General features: G+C 39.8%; 5 protein-coding genes, 1 long non-coding RNA gene and 1 other non-coding gene across 8 annotated transcripts; 3 read left to right on the top strand and 4 right to left on the bottom strand.

Annotated features, from left to right (window-relative positions):
* Positions 1 to 1,326: 1,326 nt before the first annotated feature.
* Positions 1,327 to 2,306, top strand: LOC124350064 (larval cuticle protein 65Ag1-like). The gene is made up of 3 exons (XM_046801075.1): positions 1,327 to 1,482; positions 1,609 to 1,760; positions 1,850 to 2,306. The coding sequence occupies exons 1-3, from the start codon at positions 1,474 to 1,476 to the stop codon at positions 2,205 to 2,207; spliced, it is 519 nt and encodes a 172-aa protein (XP_046657031.1). The 5' UTR covers positions 1,327 to 1,473; the 3' UTR covers positions 2,208 to 2,306.
* A 1,802-nt stretch (positions 2,307 to 4,108) lies between these two features.
* LOC124349561 (F-box only protein 21-like) lies at positions 4,109 to 6,674 on the top strand. The gene is made up of 7 exons (XM_046800260.1): positions 4,109 to 4,441; positions 4,497 to 4,733; positions 4,801 to 5,203; positions 5,298 to 5,645; positions 5,709 to 5,852; positions 5,913 to 6,252; positions 6,337 to 6,674. Exons 1-7 carry the CDS (start codon positions 4,281 to 4,283, stop codon positions 6,489 to 6,491), a joined length of 1,788 nt encoding a protein of 595 aa, XP_046656216.1. The 5' UTR covers positions 4,109 to 4,280; the 3' UTR covers positions 6,492 to 6,674.
* On the bottom strand, positions 6,568 to 10,901 carry LOC124350441. Its single transcript, XR_006920963.1, has 3 exons — positions 10,119 to 10,901; positions 7,509 to 7,576; positions 6,568 to 7,436 (listed from the first exon to the last, which is right to left on the bottom strand). It is a non-coding gene; the product is annotated as an uncharacterized LOC124350441 (long non-coding RNA).
* Positions 8,277 to 9,203, top strand: LOC124350069 (larval cuticle protein 65Ag1-like). Its single transcript, XM_046801080.1, has 3 exons — positions 8,277 to 8,377; positions 8,479 to 8,630; positions 8,722 to 9,203. The coding sequence occupies exons 1-3, from the start codon at positions 8,369 to 8,371 to the stop codon at positions 9,077 to 9,079; spliced, it is 519 nt and encodes a 172-aa protein (XP_046657036.1). The 5' UTR covers positions 8,277 to 8,368; the 3' UTR covers positions 9,080 to 9,203.
* A 2,530-nt stretch (positions 10,902 to 13,431) lies between the features above and the next one.
* Positions 13,432 to 17,030, bottom strand: LOC124349848. Of its 2 annotated transcripts, XM_046800752.1 has the most exons (5): positions 16,010 to 17,030; positions 15,239 to 15,942; positions 15,051 to 15,170; positions 14,902 to 14,987; positions 13,432 to 14,821 (listed from the first exon to the last, which is right to left on the bottom strand). In XM_046800752.1, exon 5 carries the CDS (start codon positions 14,817 to 14,819, stop codon positions 13,770 to 13,772), a length of 1,050 nt encoding a protein of 349 aa, XP_046656708.1. In that variant the 5' UTR covers positions 14,820 to 14,821; positions 14,902 to 14,987; positions 15,051 to 15,170; positions 15,239 to 15,942; positions 16,010 to 17,030; the 3' UTR covers positions 13,432 to 13,769. The 2 variants fall into 2 exon arrangements, with proteins under 2 accessions (XP_046656708.1, XP_046656709.1); XM_046800753.1 differs by lacking the exon at positions 16,010 to 17,030 and having other exon boundaries at positions 15,239 to 15,990.
* On the bottom strand, positions 16,990 to 17,061 carry Trnac-gca. Its single transcript has one exon. It is a non-coding gene; the product is annotated as a tRNA-Cys (tRNA).
* A 636-nt stretch (positions 17,062 to 17,697) lies between these two features.
* Positions 17,698 to 18,377, bottom strand: LOC124350157 (endocuticle structural glycoprotein SgAbd-3-like). The gene is made up of 3 exons (XM_046801196.1): positions 18,332 to 18,377; positions 18,153 to 18,268; positions 17,698 to 18,076 (listed from the first exon to the last, which is right to left on the bottom strand). Exons 1-3 carry the CDS (start codon positions 18,338 to 18,340, stop codon positions 17,821 to 17,823), a joined length of 381 nt encoding a protein of 126 aa, XP_046657152.1. The 5' UTR covers positions 18,341 to 18,377; the 3' UTR covers positions 17,698 to 17,820.
* Positions 18,378 to 18,390: the final 13 nt, after the last annotated feature.

Raw genomic sequence — 18,390 nt, 5'->3', positions numbered from 1 at the left:
TCAATGGCCGCATTCTTTTGTGCTAACTATGTGAAGGTTGTGTCAAACGACGGGCGTATGGTTGCCGAATTTATACATTACAATACGCAAAACAAGTACGTTACGTTTACTTCCCAGCAAAACGAAATCTAGATTTAAAATGATGTCACTGTCTATTCAAAATTTCCGGATTCTATAACTTAGCGGATATAATAAAGAATGGCAAAATAACTTCATTCTTCAATAAGCTAAATAGGCTAGTAAATAGTAACACATAGCAACGGTTTTATTAAATGTGTGACGTGTCGAGAAAATTTCTGGTTTCAGGTGACGCGTTTGGTATAGTAATTTGGTTATTCCGCGGGTGAAAAGCTCGGTGAAAAGACGTCAAACCGGATAAATAATTGTCACAAACACCGCGCATCGCATATGTAAGTAATTTGGTCTTTTCTTCTCTATAAAATCTCTTACGATCACGTACGCAGGGATTTGCTGCAAACAAGTTTCTATACAAACTGTGCGTCTTATCATTATTACTGGGTTTCTTTAGCGCGTAGTAACGTATATTGCGTGACACAGAAAGAAATTAGATTATAGCCCAAAATAGGATACAAATCCATTCAAGAATAACGGCTATAGTCGTCATATGAAAGTGAAATTAAATATAGGAATAAAGCTGATGTTGTAGAATTGAAAGTCTGCTGGAAACCGAGAAATGTTTCAAAGTGAAAGGATATCTCATGGTATCACGGCATTGAAAACTTGGAAATTATATTGAAATGCGCTTGTTCCAGTTATATAAAGAACGGCGCCAGTGCTGTAAAGTTACCTATTTGGAAAGTTGAAAAAGGTTTCTAGCTGTCGTCTTTGAATGCAAACTCGGTGCAAACTAGATAATGCTCCGATATAAGAGAAAAAGGTGTGGCGTTTATTGAATTAAAGATATCCAAATCGAGTCAACACTGATACGGTATAGCTAAAAATGGATACCATACTGGTGCTGTAGTCTCGTAAAAGTATACTCGAGTATACTAGTGTAACCTAACGTGGTGTAGAAGAGATCGATAGGAGCTGATTAATAAGAGCTTTATGTGGTGAGAGCTATTGTTGAATTGGAAATCAAATGATTTCACTTTGTTGTATGTTGTACAAGGGAAGAATGGATTACACGCAAGAGTAATTGCTGGACTATTCAATCACCTCGGATCTGCTTATTATGTTAAAGTCTGTGTAAGATATAAAGTGTGAAGTGAAAATGTGGATCAGGTTCGAAGCGATAGAGCAAAGGGAGCGGGTGGTGGTCGAATCGACATCACCCCTTGTGGGTGATCAAATAGAGAGCTCTGGTTTATCCAATCATGTCGGCGTTCTCATTGTTGAGATTTATTGGACTGTATGACGCGGGTAGAATGTGCGGCTACAACAACACAGTATAAAAGACAACAAACTTTGTGAAAATGATATCAGTTACTCGAAGCTAATCAACAAACAAACATGAAATTGGTAAGCTCCTTTGACAACTTAAAATTTGCACAACAGTTTGGTACTAGATTAACCAAAACGTAACCATGTGAAATTCGATCCTTACATAATATCAACCTAATTATTTAAACTGTTCTATAATGACAGTTCATCATCGCCGCTGTCTTGGCCGTCGCCGCCGCCGCTCCTTCCAGTTACGCAACGTACGAGAAGACGTACGAGAAGGACTACAAATATCCCGAGATTACCGTCACCAGCCAATCGGACGAGCGCAACTTGGACGGCAGCAGCAAGTGGAGGTACGTCCAATTTCTTTTTCCTTTTTAATTAATTAATAGGCGACTAAAATATAATATAATATGAAATGAAAATTAAAATGAAAAAACAGCTACGCCCAGTCTGACTACACGACCCGTGACGAGACCCAGGAACAGAAGAAATTCACCGTCACCACCGTCGATGATTACGGCAAAGAATACACCGAGGAGGTTTACGGCAACACCAACAAAGGATCTTCCTATTGGGTCTCCCCTGAAGGCGAGAAATTCACTTTGACCTGGGCCGCTGATAACGCCGGATTCCAGCCCAAGGGTGACCACTTGCCCGTCGCTCCCGTCCACGTCTACGAGCTCCCGGTGGCTCCCGTTCACGAGTACGTCCTGCCCGTCGCCCCCGTGCACGAATACGAACTCCCCGTCGCTCCCGTCCACATTCCGTTCAACGGAAAGGGATACAAGATCTATTAAATAATTAATTTAATTTGCTAAATAATTCTTAAATTATTTGTAATGTCTTGTGTGTGAGATGATGAATGGTTTGTGTAAATAAACGCAATAGATGACTTATTATTGAGTTGTACAACATTTTCTGGTGGGAGTTTGCTTCTTCGATAAGACTCGGTAACAGATCAGATGGAAGTTGAATGTTGGTATTGACAAACTTAAAAGTTGAACACGATATAATTATCTTATTTTAAGTTAGTTGTGAATCAGGAATAAATTCAATTGTTAATAGGGGGCAATCGGCAACGAGCCAAGGACCGCCCGATTTGCAGTCGGGTGCTCTGCCACTGAGCTATATACCCCCATATGGGATATGATTCAAATTAGAATTTAATTTCAGTAATAGAAAATTATTTGTGCAATGTAAATAAATGCAACAGACAACCGATTTGCTAGCCGACATGTTCTATGGTCTGGAATTAGCTGTGAATCAGAAAAATTGCTAGATAGATAATTAATTTTTTCTTTGCTGTATTCTACGTCCAGGTCCAACAGACCCGTTTCGTGCGATAACTTATCTGATCTACCCGGAATCAACTTCTCTAAAATGTTACCTCTTTAAAACTTTAACCAATTTATTCAAAGCAGGCGGTCTCAATTGAAACAATTACATTCAAATGATTGCTTTCATTGAAAAATTAAAGGTGAAGGGCTGGTGTCAGGATTGATGGAGGTTCCAATACATTTACAACACCGTCTACTTGTTTAATCAAATATACTTAAACTGTTTCTGCGACGAGTTATGTGCGTACGACGTCACGCGAAAGCCTTTTGAGTCTAATTACGACATTTTCACAGACGAAACAGAGGAGAGAAATGAAATAACCTGCGATCAAAACGAAAAATGCACCGATAAATTTTTTCAAATTGATTCGCGTTTGGTTGTTGAACGATGGCGAATTTTTCTGCAACTTCTTCCTGGCCACGTTCAAACAATGATTGGCATTTCTGTTATTCTGTACTTCCTTTTGAATCCAAAAGTCAATCAGTCCGGCTTGATTCAGTTCCATGAATCTGTCAACAGGACAATAAATAATCAATTAACTCCAAAATTCAATGAATTCAGATATAACACCACCCTTTGGTGAATAATTTGGTGTAGGGGCTCTTATTCTTAGCCAGTGCCCAGCCTAATGATCCCGGCATACTGATTTTTTGGGCTAAAGCGAGGTTACAACTACGAGTGTCCTTATAATCTTTATCGATGAGGTCGATCGCCACATACAGTCCCTTATTCATTGATTTTAAAAAAATGTATAATTTGAAATGTATAGCGGATTGGATTATTATTGTACAGTCTTATTAGTTATACCTGTAGGTAGGCGTGAGATTGGTGTTTCACTTGGTCAACGCAATCTTGACTTTTTAGACAACGGGATTTCGGATTCGACCGTAGTTTATCGCTCAGTTGTTTGTACAGTCCGTCTTTGGCATCCTGATGAAATTTAAAATTCTAGTATTTTTTTTCAATTGAAAACTTCATAAGAAGTTAAGAACCCTTAACCAATGTTGCAATGTCTTATTTATGGAGTCCTATCCTATATCTGTACAGATAGGGTGATGACGTCGTCACCTCAATTCAAGTTGAATTGAATTCAAATTGATTCGAATTAATTCTAGCCCTACTCCAACTTTCCACCAAATTGTTCCAAACTTCCATATTTCCATCCTAGTTCCAAACAAGTTCCAAAGTCCCAACTTCGAAATTCCAATACCATGAAAGAGCCATAGATCCCAATCATGAAAAATGCTATTTTTAATATTTTTTTTATTTCACCACATTTCGCGAACATTTATTTAGTTTTTGCCTGTTTTTGCGCTTTTTTATTTGTTTATTCATTTTTTGATCTAGTATTTTTTTCTTGTGAAGATTTGGCAACCTTGCGATGATTTTTCTAAACCCAAATCAGTATGTGTACTAGTGTTAAATTTCTAAACCGATCGAATGTTCGTCCGTTTCGTACTTTGAAATTTGAACGTACACATTAAACAGGCATTGTGTATTTCAGGTCGAAAAATAGATACAGATAAAAAAAAATGAATCTTCTTTCTTTGCCTAACGAAGTTTTAATATGGTACATCTTTTCACTGGATACTATTTCCATATCTGACTTGCAAAGTCTTATGGTTTCCTGTCGGCCTTTATACAATATTATTCGAGAATCAGATGAGCTATGGAGGCTCAAGTTCATTCAAAGGTTATAAACTATTAATGTTTTTGCTTTCTTTTTATAATTAAAAACTGTTGCACAGGTGGGGCAATTTTCTTTCGCAGACTCCCAATAGCTATGAAAATGTTTGGTTCGAGTGGACAACTATGAGATTAAAGAAAGCAAAAGAAGTTCAAAAAGCTGTTCAAAACATGTCCTCTGTAGCTTATCCATTGGGTCAATCTCCCCTCATTGTGATCAACGAGTTGATTGCGGGGCCATATCCCATTCCTGAATATGTGCAGAATGAACTTGAAGAAATCATCTATGACAAGAAAATGTGACTATCGATTAATTCATGTAATTTATTAGAAATTTAAACATAACCAAAATTTGATTTTCTTTAGAAGAGAAAATAAAACCACACTTCACTATGCCAGAGATGTATTAGTCAAAGTGAGGATCTCTATACTGGACAAAAAGTGGAGAGATTTTATGGCCCAACCAGAATCTCAAAAGTCTCTGTTTGAGGGAGTTGCACTTATATCACAGTGGGCAACATTGGAACATGGAAAAGGACAAACTTGTTTGAAAGACCTGGAAAGCTCCATTGAAAAAATAACTGATAGAGTGAAACAACTGCTGGAATTGGAAGTGGGAAAAGTATCATGTGCTAGCACTGATGATCCAAACAAGAAAAATCTTAAAATTTTGGATTCCATAAACCAAGTTATGTTCAATGAATTGGGTTTTAAAAAACTTCCAAATTGTGATACTTCTGATTACAATCTCTATTGTAAATTTCAAAAGGTATGCCTTACAACTTCATCAATTTGGCTAAAATGCAATGCTGATCAAGGTCTAATGTTATTTATTTATATTTTTCTTTCTCCGTACTTTGAAGGCGTTTGAAAGAAAGAAAGGTTGCCCACCAGTTTTGTGTGCCATCTATCAGGAAGTGACTAGGAAAATGGGCATTGTTTGCAAGGCGGTTTATTGTGGCCAGAATTATATTCGCGCTAGTTTGTATCCATCCCTAGCAGGGTCGGTCGACTCGGTTATGACTCGTTTAACGCATTTTGTGTGGAGCCAATATGATGAATTTGGGCAGGACTCTATGAGAGACGATTTGTTATTCTATATGCGATTGGAGTGCTCCATGTCGCCCCAAGACCCAAACATAATCACGCGCTACGCAGAAGACTGTATACGTTTGGGCATCCAATTAGACGATGCAATCCAACTACTTCAAGTATGATATCCAGCTACTGTAGAAACAAATTCATACGATTAATTCTTGTTGTTGTATTTGTAGAATAATTTCTCAAGTCTCAAGTCTCAAGAATATGGGCCTTTTATTGGTAATGTATTTCCTCCGAGTCCATCGAAAATGTTAGAGAAATATCTTGAGAAATGTATCAGTAAGCTCAACGAACAAAAAGCTGAAATCGCTGCAGCGGTGAGGTTATATTTTGAATGTGCAAAGTTTTCCCTTTCGTTATTGTTTTGTCTTTTTCAGAAAACTGTTCATCATCGGCCGTCCTCGTTAAAATTTTCAGTTGGTCTCGTTGTGATTTGCAATTACAAAAAATGGGGAAGAAACTTTAGGAAGCCTTGCGTTATTGTGTCATGGAATGTGAAGTTCCAAGAATCGAATGAATGGAAATCCAAGGTGACATGCTATGATGGTTGTTGTTGTTGTTACAACAAAGAAGATTCAGACGATGTGATAGTTGATGAAGACGAAGCTTGTTCCCGAACAAAGAAAGTCATTCCCAGCCAAGATCAGCCGCACTATCATATCTTGATGGTTGATAGTGATGAAGATAACCCCCAATTTCAATTAAACGTTCCTGAAGGTAACCAATTATGCGTTTCTGGATCAATAAGAATTAATATCAAATAACCATCCAAATATCTTTTTTTGTTTTGTTTTCCTAAAGAAACCTTGGAGCTCCTTCCTGCGGCTGTTCCCATCGGGCATGATAAAATTTGGGTTCATTTTGAGAGATTCGACGGCCGTAGGTACTTGCCGAATGCGGAGAAAGGAGCCCAGTTTCCCGAGGATGAAGCAGTCACCTTATCATTGATTGGATAACTCAAACTGGTCAATATTTCTTTCTTTTTTTTAATGGGTTTTACGGACCGTTCACTTTTATTTCTTTATTTTTTTCTCTCTTATAACTTGGAAGCTTCTTTTTGTTGTGAAAGTTGAACGTCGTCGGCTTGAAAATTCCGTAAATCTTGAATTCCATTAAATTAAACTTTTTGTGTCGCAGAACTCCGAAAAGTTGTTTCATTAATATCCATATTGATTGGATTATATTATCGCACATTGCTGAAACACATAGCCAGTATTAGATATTTTATTCATTACATTTACATATTTCTTTAGAATTTTTTGCCAAATAGTTTCATCCTTATACAGCGAAGCAGAGTTCAATTACTTTTGAATTCCAGTTATTTAGAAGACAAAAAAACACTAATCGAATAGATTCCCATAATGAAAATAAGAGTCTTAATCCCCAATCACGATTAGATGAGGAAATCCTGTATAGTGGTGGCCTAGTTTTTAGTATCTTTTGGTATTTACATTTCTCCTAGCTTCAACCATAACATGCTTTTATTCTAATATATACTAAAAAGCTCTAGTTTTGCGTAAAATTATGAATAATGGGATATGGGAAAGATCAAACAATTTTGCACATGACCAATCATATTTAACTGATAGTCACATATAAGTAAGAAATCAACTTTAATTTGGGTTTAAGAACATATTATATCTAAAAAATAAAGAACTTTCTTTGTGATCAGAAAATAGCATTCGTATTTTCTACATTATAAAGTTGCATTATTTTTGGGGGGATATGTTTTTACAAAACTACCGTAATTGCGGAACAAATTCATTATCAATAAATTCTATTTTAATCACTTGACGAGCCTCTGCACTGACACTGAGCATGGGTGATCGATTGGGTCCGCCGTAATATCCAAACAAATCTAGAGCTGCTTTCATTCCGGCCACTCCGAAACGCCGGGTCACCTTGAAATGATTAATATTTTTAAACAACAATTATTTTTTCAGCTATTTCGTCAGCTATTTGAAAATACTTACCTACAGTAAATGGTGGGGAAGTTTAAGGTCCGATCGATTATGAATGAAAGAAGAGGAGAATCCATACTCTATAGCACAAATTAAAATACAGTTAACTTATTCATAATAATGTGAAGCCTATGGTCGTAAAATTTAAAATGACTATTTTCTTAAATTCGGAAAATGAAAAACCAACAAACAGAGGAGTGAAAGGAACGCACTTGGCATTGATTAAGAGTTACTACCTACTTATTCGGAAACTCGTTCGCCCTAGTTCGTGATAAAATTGCACCCGCTTCGGGATAAAAAGTAAAATCAAATTTTGTCTTTTCGTTCGTGGTAACGATTGAGATTGACCGAAACCATAAATGTTTTGCACTAAAAGATCGAATGGCGTTACCGATGAGAAACGATAGTTATATAATACATTATAAAAAAATTTAGGTTACCTTATATAATAGGGAAATCGACGTGAAATTGAAATTGAAAAGGAAAGTCGACACCGACTCTATAGTTTTGAATTTGCAAATTAAAGGATCGAAGATTTTGGAAGTTTTAAAAATAATAGTACCGCCTGAAAGGGAAAATTGAAAATCAGACACGAAAAGCGACGAAAAGGTCTGCAGGTCCCGCCGAAACGAAAGGTGGCAAAATCGCCCGTAGCTGAAACCGATTTGTCTGAGTTGTTTATTTTTTTTTCTTATTGTGGCAGACAGAATGAAACCGAATAAATCACGTGAGTTGACTATTCTGGATGTGCTGAGATTTACTGGAGTGTGGGTCAAGATTAGAATGTGCGTGCGCCGTTCCAATTCGTATAAAAAGAAATCGAATCGACGGGAAAGACATCAGTTACTTGAAGCCTATCATCCAGTTCAAACATGAAATTGGTAAGTTCCCTCTTTTATTCTTGCAATAATTTCACTTGTAATGTAAGATTGAAAATTGTTTTATAATAATTAATTATTCAACCTATTCAATATTATGGCAGTTCGTCATCGCCGCTGTCTTGGCCGTCGCCGCCGCCGCTCCTTCCAGTTACGCAACGTACGAGAAGACGTACGAGAAGGACTACAAATATCCCGAGATTACCGTCACCAGCCAATCGGACGAGCGCAACTTGGACGGCAGCAGCAAGTGGAGGTGCGTCCAATTTCTTTTTCTTTTTTAATTAATTAACTGGCGACTAAAAAATAATTAATATGAAATGAAAATTTAAAAAAAAAAAAAACAGCTACGCCCAGTCTGACTACACGACCCGTGACGAGACCCAGGAACAGAAGAAATTCGTCGTGACCACCGTCGATGATTACGGCAAAGAATACACCGAGGAGGTTTACGGAAATACCAACAAAGGATCTTCCTACTGGGTTTCCCCTGAAGGCGAGAAATTCACTTTGACCTGGGCCGCTGATAACGCCGGATTCCAACCCAAGGGTGACCACTTGCCCGTCGCTCCCGTCCACGTCTACGAGCTCCCGGTGGCTCCCGTTCACGAGTACGTCCTGCCCGTCGCCCCCGTGCACGAATACGAACTCCCCGTCGCTCCCGTCCACATTCCATTCAACGGAAAGGGATTCAAGATCTACTAAATAATATTCTAAAAATGTCAACATATATAGATTAAGTTATTATATTCACTGCAATTCGTATTAAATACGCCATTCAATGTGTGTTGTCTTTAATAAACATAGCGCAGTTGCCTTTCTCCATTAATAAGATTTTATCGCGTTTGTTAATTTCGTTTTCCAATATTGAGCGCAGCCCAGTAATGTCAGTGCGTCATTGTGGGAACTGAATGGAAAGAATAGCTCTTATGGGTTTGAACCGCGCGGTCGTCTGTCCCTACCAAAAAGACAATCCCATTTTGTCATTGTCATCCGTAGAATAAACGGATGACAGCAGTGAGCGCTTTCATTAGCTCTAGTCAACATCCAGATGCTAAATATAGAAATTAAAATGGCGCAAAAACTGATTAAAGCGCCTTAGGCCCTATATTACGCGAACAAAAGAAGACGATGACGCAGGTAACCGATGAAAGTGTCACCCCTGATGACACAAATCCGACCCAACAATTTCGATGCTAATGCCATCATGATGGCCTCTCTGCCACGTCTTTTTTTCTTTCTTTGCTATAGTAAAAGAAAGATCTTTTTCCTGTTTTAAAAAATAAAAGATTACGGAAATTGTGTTTATATACCATTTTTTTTAAATAAGAAATAAGACCATCTGGTTTGGCAGTCTCACGTCGAACTTGATCGGTCCACCGACTTTTCCAGCTGGCCGAATGTCGGGTACGATGAACGTATATAGAGAAACGAACGTAAAAATGATTGGGATTCGATCACGGTGAGTGGCCGTGAAAGCCTATTGTATAGCAGCCTACTTCGTAAGGATCCCATGTCCCGAGTCCATTCAGCTTCACTGCCAAGTCACATGAATGTCAAAATCCTCGCAGTATAAAGAAATGGAGAAAATAAATAAAACTCGCCTTATTGGATAATATCGATCCTATCCTATGCCATGGCAATAAGTCGTCGGCCGGCATCAACAATTACATGTATACCACAGTGCGCCCCAACCAGCAATTTTCCTCTTTTCAGCAGGATTAGGATCAGCAGAATTACTTACGTCATCTGTGCCGTTGATTATTTTCGATATAGCTCTCGAAATGAATCATGAATCGTCATGGCCTTCATCATCTCCTTGCTCCTCATGAGGAAAACGAAAGGATTGTACACGGCGTGAACGAGTCCCAGTTCTTTCATGTAGGGCGCCAGCCAGTTGAAGTGGCTGCAATCCGATTGGTTGACGATCCTGCACAGGTAGAAGAGACAAACGAAAATGAAATAAGGGACAGGCCGTGATGAAGAGCGACGTCACTCCGACAATCAACGTCCGGGTGGCCTCCATTTCGATCCTGGTCAGGATTTCGCGATCCACGTGAATGGCCAACTGTCTGGCGTGAGTGCTGCTGCTGTTGGGTTGATCATTTTCAATGGCCGTCAGTTGGAAACACTCGTGGTGAAGATGCTGGCTGCCGTTTTCACGCAAGTGAGTCCTGGTCAGCCGGTAGACGATGAAATTGAGCGCGAAACACAAAACGAACGGGACGGACAGGACGATGAAAACACCTCCCGCTGTCTCCCGGAGCACACAGTCGTCTTCTCCAAAACATCCACATTGGCAATGTTATCTATTAGCCAGCGCTAGGATAGGATATAGGATCGATACACGGCAATCTATAGATATAGGCGGTTGCTCTCACTGCTGTGAGCGTGCGCCCTGGAACGCCCTGGAAGAATAATACCCAGCAATTTGAGGCCCATGACGGGGCAACTTTCGGGTGGAAACAGTTTGTTTTTTTCGTATTTCGGCTATCCGGAATAACTTATTGGTGCCGTCTGCTGGAAAAGCGAGTCAATATCGAGAGTAAATTTGTATCGATTTTTGTAGAGATTTTTGAGGATATGTCATCAGACGAGTGTTAATCCTTTGTATTATGTAAACGGGATAAGAATATGAAAGTTGATGGATAACACGCGCACAATGAACTTGTTCAACTGTTGAATAGTCGTATATGTGGTAGTATGTAGCGGCGTCTCATCCGAAGGTCGGCGTCCAAGTGGCTAAAAGTTGGAAGCGCATTGATGTGTAATCCCTGCCGTCTCGTCCTTTGGCGAAAATGGACGAACATGCGCCAGTTTATTTTATACTACTACCCCGGGTGGACCATAGCACATTTATACTTGGAACTCTCTGCTGCGGATGATGATTCTTTGCTGCTTCCTGCTGTTCCTATACTGCACGGTGGATGAGGTCTGAAGAGCCTTTCTGCTATTATGTACCGGTGTACCCCTCTCGAATAATGACTGCTGTTGATCTATATACTATTCAAAGTTTGCCTTTTTCAATGTGGTTATTCAATCAGACGGAGAAAAAGATAGCCCATTATATGATGGAGAGCGAAACTAGTGGGCCTAATGGATTTTCACATTTGAACCGGGGGTTTCCCAATCTGCAGTCGAATGGTCTGGCACTGTGCTGCTGCTATAACCCCTCGTAATACACGGGTGAATAAACCGAAAGAAAATGATTACATGTTGGAAATCCTCAGTATATTCTTGTTGATCTGATCAATGATGCAAGCTTAGCACTCCGGCTTTTTTATTCAAGTGTGTTTCTTTGGTTGATGGTTGTCTGTTTGCACGTTACTCTTGGAAAAAAGGAAGAACGACATGATGTACTATCAATATTGACAATAGTCATTTACTACTCTTGTACTCCATTTTTTTCGAGGCTTAGATAATGCCTTGGATAATGCGCTGAGTGGCGCTGAGTGCTATTGTTTGTACATATATTAGGACAAGACAAATTGAAATTTGCATTTTGAATACCATACACGTGTAGAACGAAACAAAGCGGATAAAACAAACCGAGATAGACATAGAGATGCAATAGTATCGACCCATTTCCGAACGAATTGAACTAATATAAATTGTTATATCATTTCCTAATTAAACTGAATTGACTAAATTATTATTTTTTGATTGATGGTGGTCTAATTATTCCCGGAGAAGCGTCTTTGCGTCTGCCGATATTATAGACGGTCCCAATTCAATGCGGTGCACGACGGCCATATCGTCGAATAATTTAACGTTGAAGAACGACGTTTGCCAGCGGGGATATAGCGCTAAGCAGTTTATACAACGATAGAAAAAAAAAAACATTTGAGGAGAAACCAACGCGGAGTAATGCCGAATATCGATTATCATTTTTCTGTGCCACAACCACACACGGGATGGCCACGTTATATCTGTCAGTCATGCAATGCCATGTGACATAATGTTCAACAAAAGAACCAAGACCGTCCCAGCTAGCAACCAGCACGACAAACGCAATCGATTGGTATGTAAGATAATAAACCGATGAGAACGACTTGGACCAGCATTGCTGCTGGAAAAACGTCAAAATGGACAATAGGTAATCCCCAACCGGAAAATGTTAAACGCGTTGGTTTGGCATCGAGATATAAATATCCATTCCAAAGAGACAGCTCAGCAACATAGAGCCCACCAGATTGACGCCAGCAAGATAAAACGATTCTCTGCTGTTACATTTTCATGAATTCTCATTTTGTAGCCTATAGAAGCAACGGATCCCATCAATGTGTTAACCGAGTATATACTAAAACTTGATTGACGCTTGCAACACATGCCGGGCCTTTTTATAGAGTTGCGCTTATACCCGGCAGACAATTTTGTTAGATCTTTATAAACTTTACTTTGCTGCAGTGCGTGTACCGTATCAAGTTGTTTGATCACACAACAATTGTTTGTTGGATGAGAACTATACATCACATACCATTCAGAACAGCGACACAATCATAATACAGATATTGCCATTTCACGCGGCGGGGGAAAACGGATGTGGAGACTCTCGTTTCCGGTCAACAAAGAAATAGATAAAATTAACAAGATATGAAATATAGAACGATATTCTGAAGGAAAAGGCTATGAATTAATTTTGAATGACAAAGAAACTCTGATGACAGAAAACGGTATAGATAGCACAATAAATATTTGACTGTGAGACGACAGCGAATGCTTCTTAGAATATATTGGTGAGCGCTCTTTAGTGTATTATGTGAACATTGTTTGTTTACCATATGTCATATTTTTAGTAGCATAGATAATATAGAGGTTGTTTGCAGCCGCTCAACCGAGATTAAACAGAACGATATTGTCTGCGCACCTGGAATAAATGTATTTGCTGAAGCAACGTATTTACCCTTTTCTTGTCAATACAACTCTGATCCGTTTACATATCCAGCCGAAAAATGAAATGCAGAGAAATCTTGGCAACAACAACAACATTGCACAGATAGAAACATTCATATTTAAAAATATAGATATTAATTTCAATTGGTACTTCACATTCATTTTTTTTAATGTCGATATTTAATTTAATTTGTACTCCAAATAACTGGGACATAACATCCATGAAAGAATCATCACACCTTTTTTCTCGTGTAAAGTTATACAGACGAAAAATACAGTATGTGGCAAAATATTGACGAAAGATTCACTCTCGGAAATTGAACAAAGATCATCAATTATTATATCATCATAAAGAACCCAATACGCTATTACGTAACAGTTTCACCGTTTGACGCGCAACTTTTCGTGTAAGTGACAGACAACAAATGTGTAGGAAAATATTGACGAAAGATTCATACTCTCGGTAAAATTGGAAAATGATTTTATCCCACCTAACATGGTTTCAACATGTGACGTTTAATTTCCACAATTCCCTGTTTCTTATAAGAAATATTAGTGGACTATAAACAGCGTTAATTAACCCCATTTCAATCAAGTAGGGCGAAATCCAGTTGAAATTGCTGCACTCGGATTGGCTGCCGATCAACAGCCGGCACAGGCGGTACAGGAAAAAGCAGACGAAATACGGGAAAAAAGTGACCAGCAACGAAGTGACTCCCAAAATCAGCGTGAGCGTCGCCTCCATTTCGATCCGATTGATTTTCCTACGATCCACGTGAACCGACATGGGCCTGACAGCGACGGCGGCGGAATTTTCATTCATATTAGTCGACGCCCTTTGAATCAAATTATTACGTGATGACACTTCAACCGATCTGAAATGACTGGGCTGAACGACGTCGGTGAACGGCGGGTGGAGCGTTCGAGTTTCCCGGAGCAGGGCCTTGGTCTTCCGGTAGACGACGACATTCAGGGCGGTGCACAAGACAAACAGGACGGCCAGGACGATCAAAAGAAATTTGACGAGCACGATCCACATGACGCAACGGAGTGGAATCAGCCGGAAGGTGTAGACAAATTTGAGTAGAAACGGCAGTGAAATGGAACTGAAACAAACGACGCAAGAGGCCAAACAGACGGTCATTTTCTCCCGGTGGAGCAGTGGGTAGTTGATGGCCACAAATCGGTCAGCCAGGGCTAATAACATGTTCCAAAGTAGCAAGAAATGAGGTAGAGAAACGACGGCGACGTAGGCCTCGCAAACGGACTCGTCCTGGTACATTCCCCAGTAAATCAATTCGATAATGGCCGGCACGAAAAAGGCCAAATAAGAGAAAACAATTCCCAGGAGGAAAATGTTCCTGGGCTTTCTGTGAAGACGCCGGTGGCGGATGATGGTGACTGCGATGGACACGTTCAGAGGGATGCCGATGATGCAGCAAACGATTTTGAGAATAATTAAGATTTTATCTTTGATGTCGACAGGGTTGTAGACGTCGCCGTAAATGTTGAGCACAATCTCATTGGGATCGGGAAGACTGCTGTTGTTCATATCTGTGCGAAATTCAAAATCTGATTATCTTACACAGTTACAATTTCATAAAAAGATATGGAAGATGCTGTTAGATATATACCTGTAGCGCTGGATAAAATAGAGCCTATCGTCTACCGTGGAGCTCCCTTTCAGCGTGACTGGGTGAGCACCGACTTACTTCTGAATCTTTATTGGGGAAATATGGCTCAACTTATACTACAGCACAGTCCCACATATCACGTATCGTACCTGGAGTGATTTTGCGCAGTGTGGAACATATATACGGCTAGCGCCCTAGCGCCAAAGTATAATATTTTCAATCACGTTAGACCCTTTCATCTTGGCTCAGAAGGTTCCGATTGAAGGAACCTGTCGATCGATATAAAATAAAAAGATTCCTGTACACATATACGCGTTGCCGACCGAGAACTTGTTACTTAATTCAGCACAGAAAGAAGAAACTGTATAGATGGGATGATTGATACATCAGTGAGTGGCGAGATTAGTTTGTTTTCACAGAACAACTAAAGATCTCATTCTGAGATTGGCAGGTGACAGTTGATCTACCATAGATTACAGCATGGGGTTCCGTGATGAGCTTTTGTTTAATAGCCTACCCAGAAAACATAGGACGAAACAAAAATGTATGCGATCTGGTAGACATGGCAGATAAAACACTGAGCGTTGCTAGGCGGAATTTCATATAGCTGCAAAAATCTCTTATTACTCCAAGGAAATGCTTATTTGAATTAGATAGTTAAGAAGCTTATAGAAGGCCAAAAGTCGTACCCAATGAGTCTTGATTTCAACGCCCAACTCATTTGGCGGATAAGCTCGAAATGAGTCGACCTGTTCGATTAACGTAGTACTTTGCTCAATAATAAGAAAACAACATGTCCATTGTTCAACCATGTTCGCAATTTGAAGCCTATAACAAGGTCATCTGGAAACTAATGAGGGGAAATGCAAAGCGCATCAAGAGCCCAACCCGTCTAATGAGTTGGACTATTATAAGATATAAATCTGAGCCCAAAAGGAGGTGAACGACAAAAGCTCTGGCGTGTGGGGTTCATGCGGTGCGATTATAATATTTCCGTTGCCAAGAGATTTGCGCAATTAATGGCGGATACAGGCCGGAGATCTATTTAAAAAATAATAATAATAATAATCTGTTGCTGTTGGATATAAGATAAAGCTATCATAGTTACTCGTTGGGAAGACTTGTTATTAGTCACTAGACTGCACCCGGAAATGTTCGTGTTCTGTATTCCTTCGTAGCCCGGATAATCAAACAACTTATCGACTATTAAGTTTCGACAACTAGTTACGGTGTTACACCTTTAAGGTAGGGAGGGGTCACCTATTTTTTGTGAGTGTAAAGGGAAAGGGTCCAGAAAATTGGAAATCGAAAAGAAAAATCTGAAAAAGAGGCGGACAATTTTTAAATAAAAGAAACTTATTCGAATTCGGAAGGGAGGGGTCCAAAAATGTCGCCATTCAAGGGAGAGGGTAACTTTTTGTGACTACCTGTGATGAGGGGGATAGGGGATCAAAAATAACCAAATAATGCGCCATTTCGTTTCCAACCAGTTTCCAACTAGAAAACTAGACGTTTACTATAACCCCCCAAATTTAATTGAACTAACGTTAACTGTGGAAGATAAGCCATAGTTATGGTTGAAAGGATATTCAAAATTAATTAGCTAGCAGACATGCACGAACTAACAATGGCTTTAATTTCTCAAATTGATGCTGGTTAAGTCCCTTTTGGCCGCACAATGTTCACATAACGAACTTGTCAAACAGTTTTTGTTTGAATAGTCCTCGTAAATTTGAGCGCAACTATTATCAAGCGCCGTCTCATCCGGACGTCGGCGTCGAAGTGGGCAAAAATAGCAACTGCTTCGATGATTTGCCAGCACACAATGGGACATACGGACTCCAGTTGATTCTGACTCTGTTTTGCTTTGGTATTATTTCTCCAGGGGGGACCCTCCGCTTATTATATCCATGTATAAAATAATAAGCTTTAATTTTCTGCACTTCAAAATGAAACTGCCGTTTGCTATGATTTGCGCTCGTTGATTCTAGTGAACAGTTGGTTGCCAGCATACAAGGTTAGTGAAATATTAATGTTAAAATAAACCTGATTAAATTATTCGTAACTGTTAGCGATCATTTAATTCACAGGGGGCACCCGGAGTCGAGCCGGGGACCGCCCGATCTGCAGTCGGATGCTCTGCCACTGAGCTATACCCCCTATGACATTTACTAAGAAATGCTGTTGAAAAGTTGCTTCCGGTTTTCAAGTCTGTCGCTAACTCTCAGTCGTCTCAGTCGCGTTTTTATAATGCTTTGACTAGCGGGAAGGTGGGCTGGGATTTTGTTATCATTAAATCATCTCATGCAGTATGAATTCGTACTGAATAGCTCTGCTCTTTCTTGTTAACAGTCGAGGAGGGGGCTGAAAGGTTATTCCGGAGAAGGACGGAAGTTGAAGAGAGTCAAAAGGTGTGCTACATTTTGTGTGAGACTCCAGGTGTATAGTAACTTTGATAGTAACTAATTGACTTGATAGTACGTGCGGAAATAGTTTTTTAGATTTAGAACTGCCTACACTGCATCGCGGAAAACGGTTATGAAGTTATGATCTGAGTGTTTGAGTCTTGTGAGGCATGCAAGGAGAAATAACCTGAAAGCGATCCCCAGTCCCGGATCGCTTCCAAAGTAGCTAGCTTCCTAATTATGGTACGATTGCGACGATTGCGTAGGTAGTCTGCAATTTCCTAATCAACTCCACCAGTCAGAGAACCGGAAATAACAGCGAAACTAATCAAATTTTTTCTGAATAAAAATCGCGCTACATTTCTGATTGACGGTTGCTAAAACACGGTAATAAGAATAGTAAAATGATTTATTATACAAGACCAAATTATCCATAGCAAATCACTCGGCAGTTGCAAAGAATGTTGGTGTGGTATGTACATATTATCCAAGGGTGAAATTGTTGATTGATCGTTTACAGGACTCCGGCAGCTTTAAGGTCTGCGAGCATCTTGACGACGTGCTCGGGCATGGGAGGAGGAGTGGGGAGGTGGTCGCCGGTGGCCTGGAATCCGTTTTCATCGGCCACCCAATTGACGGTGAGGACGACGCCGTCGGGAGTCGTGAACGAGTAGGAGCCCTTGGACACGGTCCCGATATCCTCCGGTTTGGGACCAACTTGTTTCTGGCTGCCACTTTCAGACACTTTGGTCCCATCGGCAGACTCGAAACTGATTTTGACACATTTTTTAAAATTAGGAAATGACATTATAGGATCTAATGACATCAGGATTAAAGTGCACTTACTCGAATGAGTAGCTGCCGTCGGCGTTCATTTCGCTGTTGGATGACACAATTTCGATGGGCTTCTGATCTCCTTGAGGGGCGGCGAGGGCCACGGCCAAGAAAGCGAGAGCGACAATCTTATATAATCAAATTTAATTATTATTAGAATTTAATAATACTAAATAAGTCAATTAACTCACGAATTTCATTTTTGCTGGATTGGGATGTTCTGAGCTGCTCTTCTGAAGAGAGTGAAGAG

This window comes from Daphnia pulicaria, chromosome 7 (assembly GCF_021234035.1).
Source record: "Daphnia pulicaria isolate SC F1-1A chromosome 7, SC_F0-13Bv2, whole genome shotgun sequence".
Lineage (NCBI taxonomy): Eukaryota > Metazoa > Arthropoda > Branchiopoda > Diplostraca > Daphniidae > Daphnia > Daphnia pulicaria.
Note: the sequence above shows the minus strand (reverse complement) of the source record. Positions and strands in the feature narration are given on the sequence as shown.

Coding starts and splice junctions, on each gene's coding strand:
- LOC124349561 (XM_046800260.1), top strand. CDS start 4,281: ATGAATCTTCTTTCTTTGCCTAACGAAGTTTTAATATGGTACATCTTT. Junction 5,204..5,297: donor TCTATTGTAAATTTCAAAAG/GTATGCCTTACA, acceptor CGTACTTTGAAG/GCGTTTGAAAGAAAGAAAGG. Junction 6,253..6,336: donor TCAATTAAACGTTCCTGAAG/GTAACCAATTAT, acceptor GTTTTCCTAAAG/AAACCTTGGAGCTCCTTCCT.
- LOC124349848 (XM_046800752.1), bottom strand. CDS start 14,819: ATGAACAACAGCAGTCTTCCCGATCCCAATGAGATTGTGCTCAACATT.
- LOC124350064 (XM_046801075.1), top strand. Junction 1,761..1,849: donor GACGGCAGCAGCAAGTGGAG/GTACGTCCAATT, acceptor ATGAAAAAACAG/CTACGCCCAGTCTGACTACA.
- LOC124350069 (XM_046801080.1), top strand. Junction 8,631..8,721: donor GACGGCAGCAGCAAGTGGAG/GTGCGTCCAATT, acceptor AAAAAAAAACAG/CTACGCCCAGTCTGACTACA.
- LOC124350157 (XM_046801196.1), bottom strand. Junction 18,077..18,152: donor GACGGCAGCTACTCATTCGA/GTAAGTGCACTT, acceptor TGTCAAAATCAG/TTTCGAGTCTGCCGATGGGA.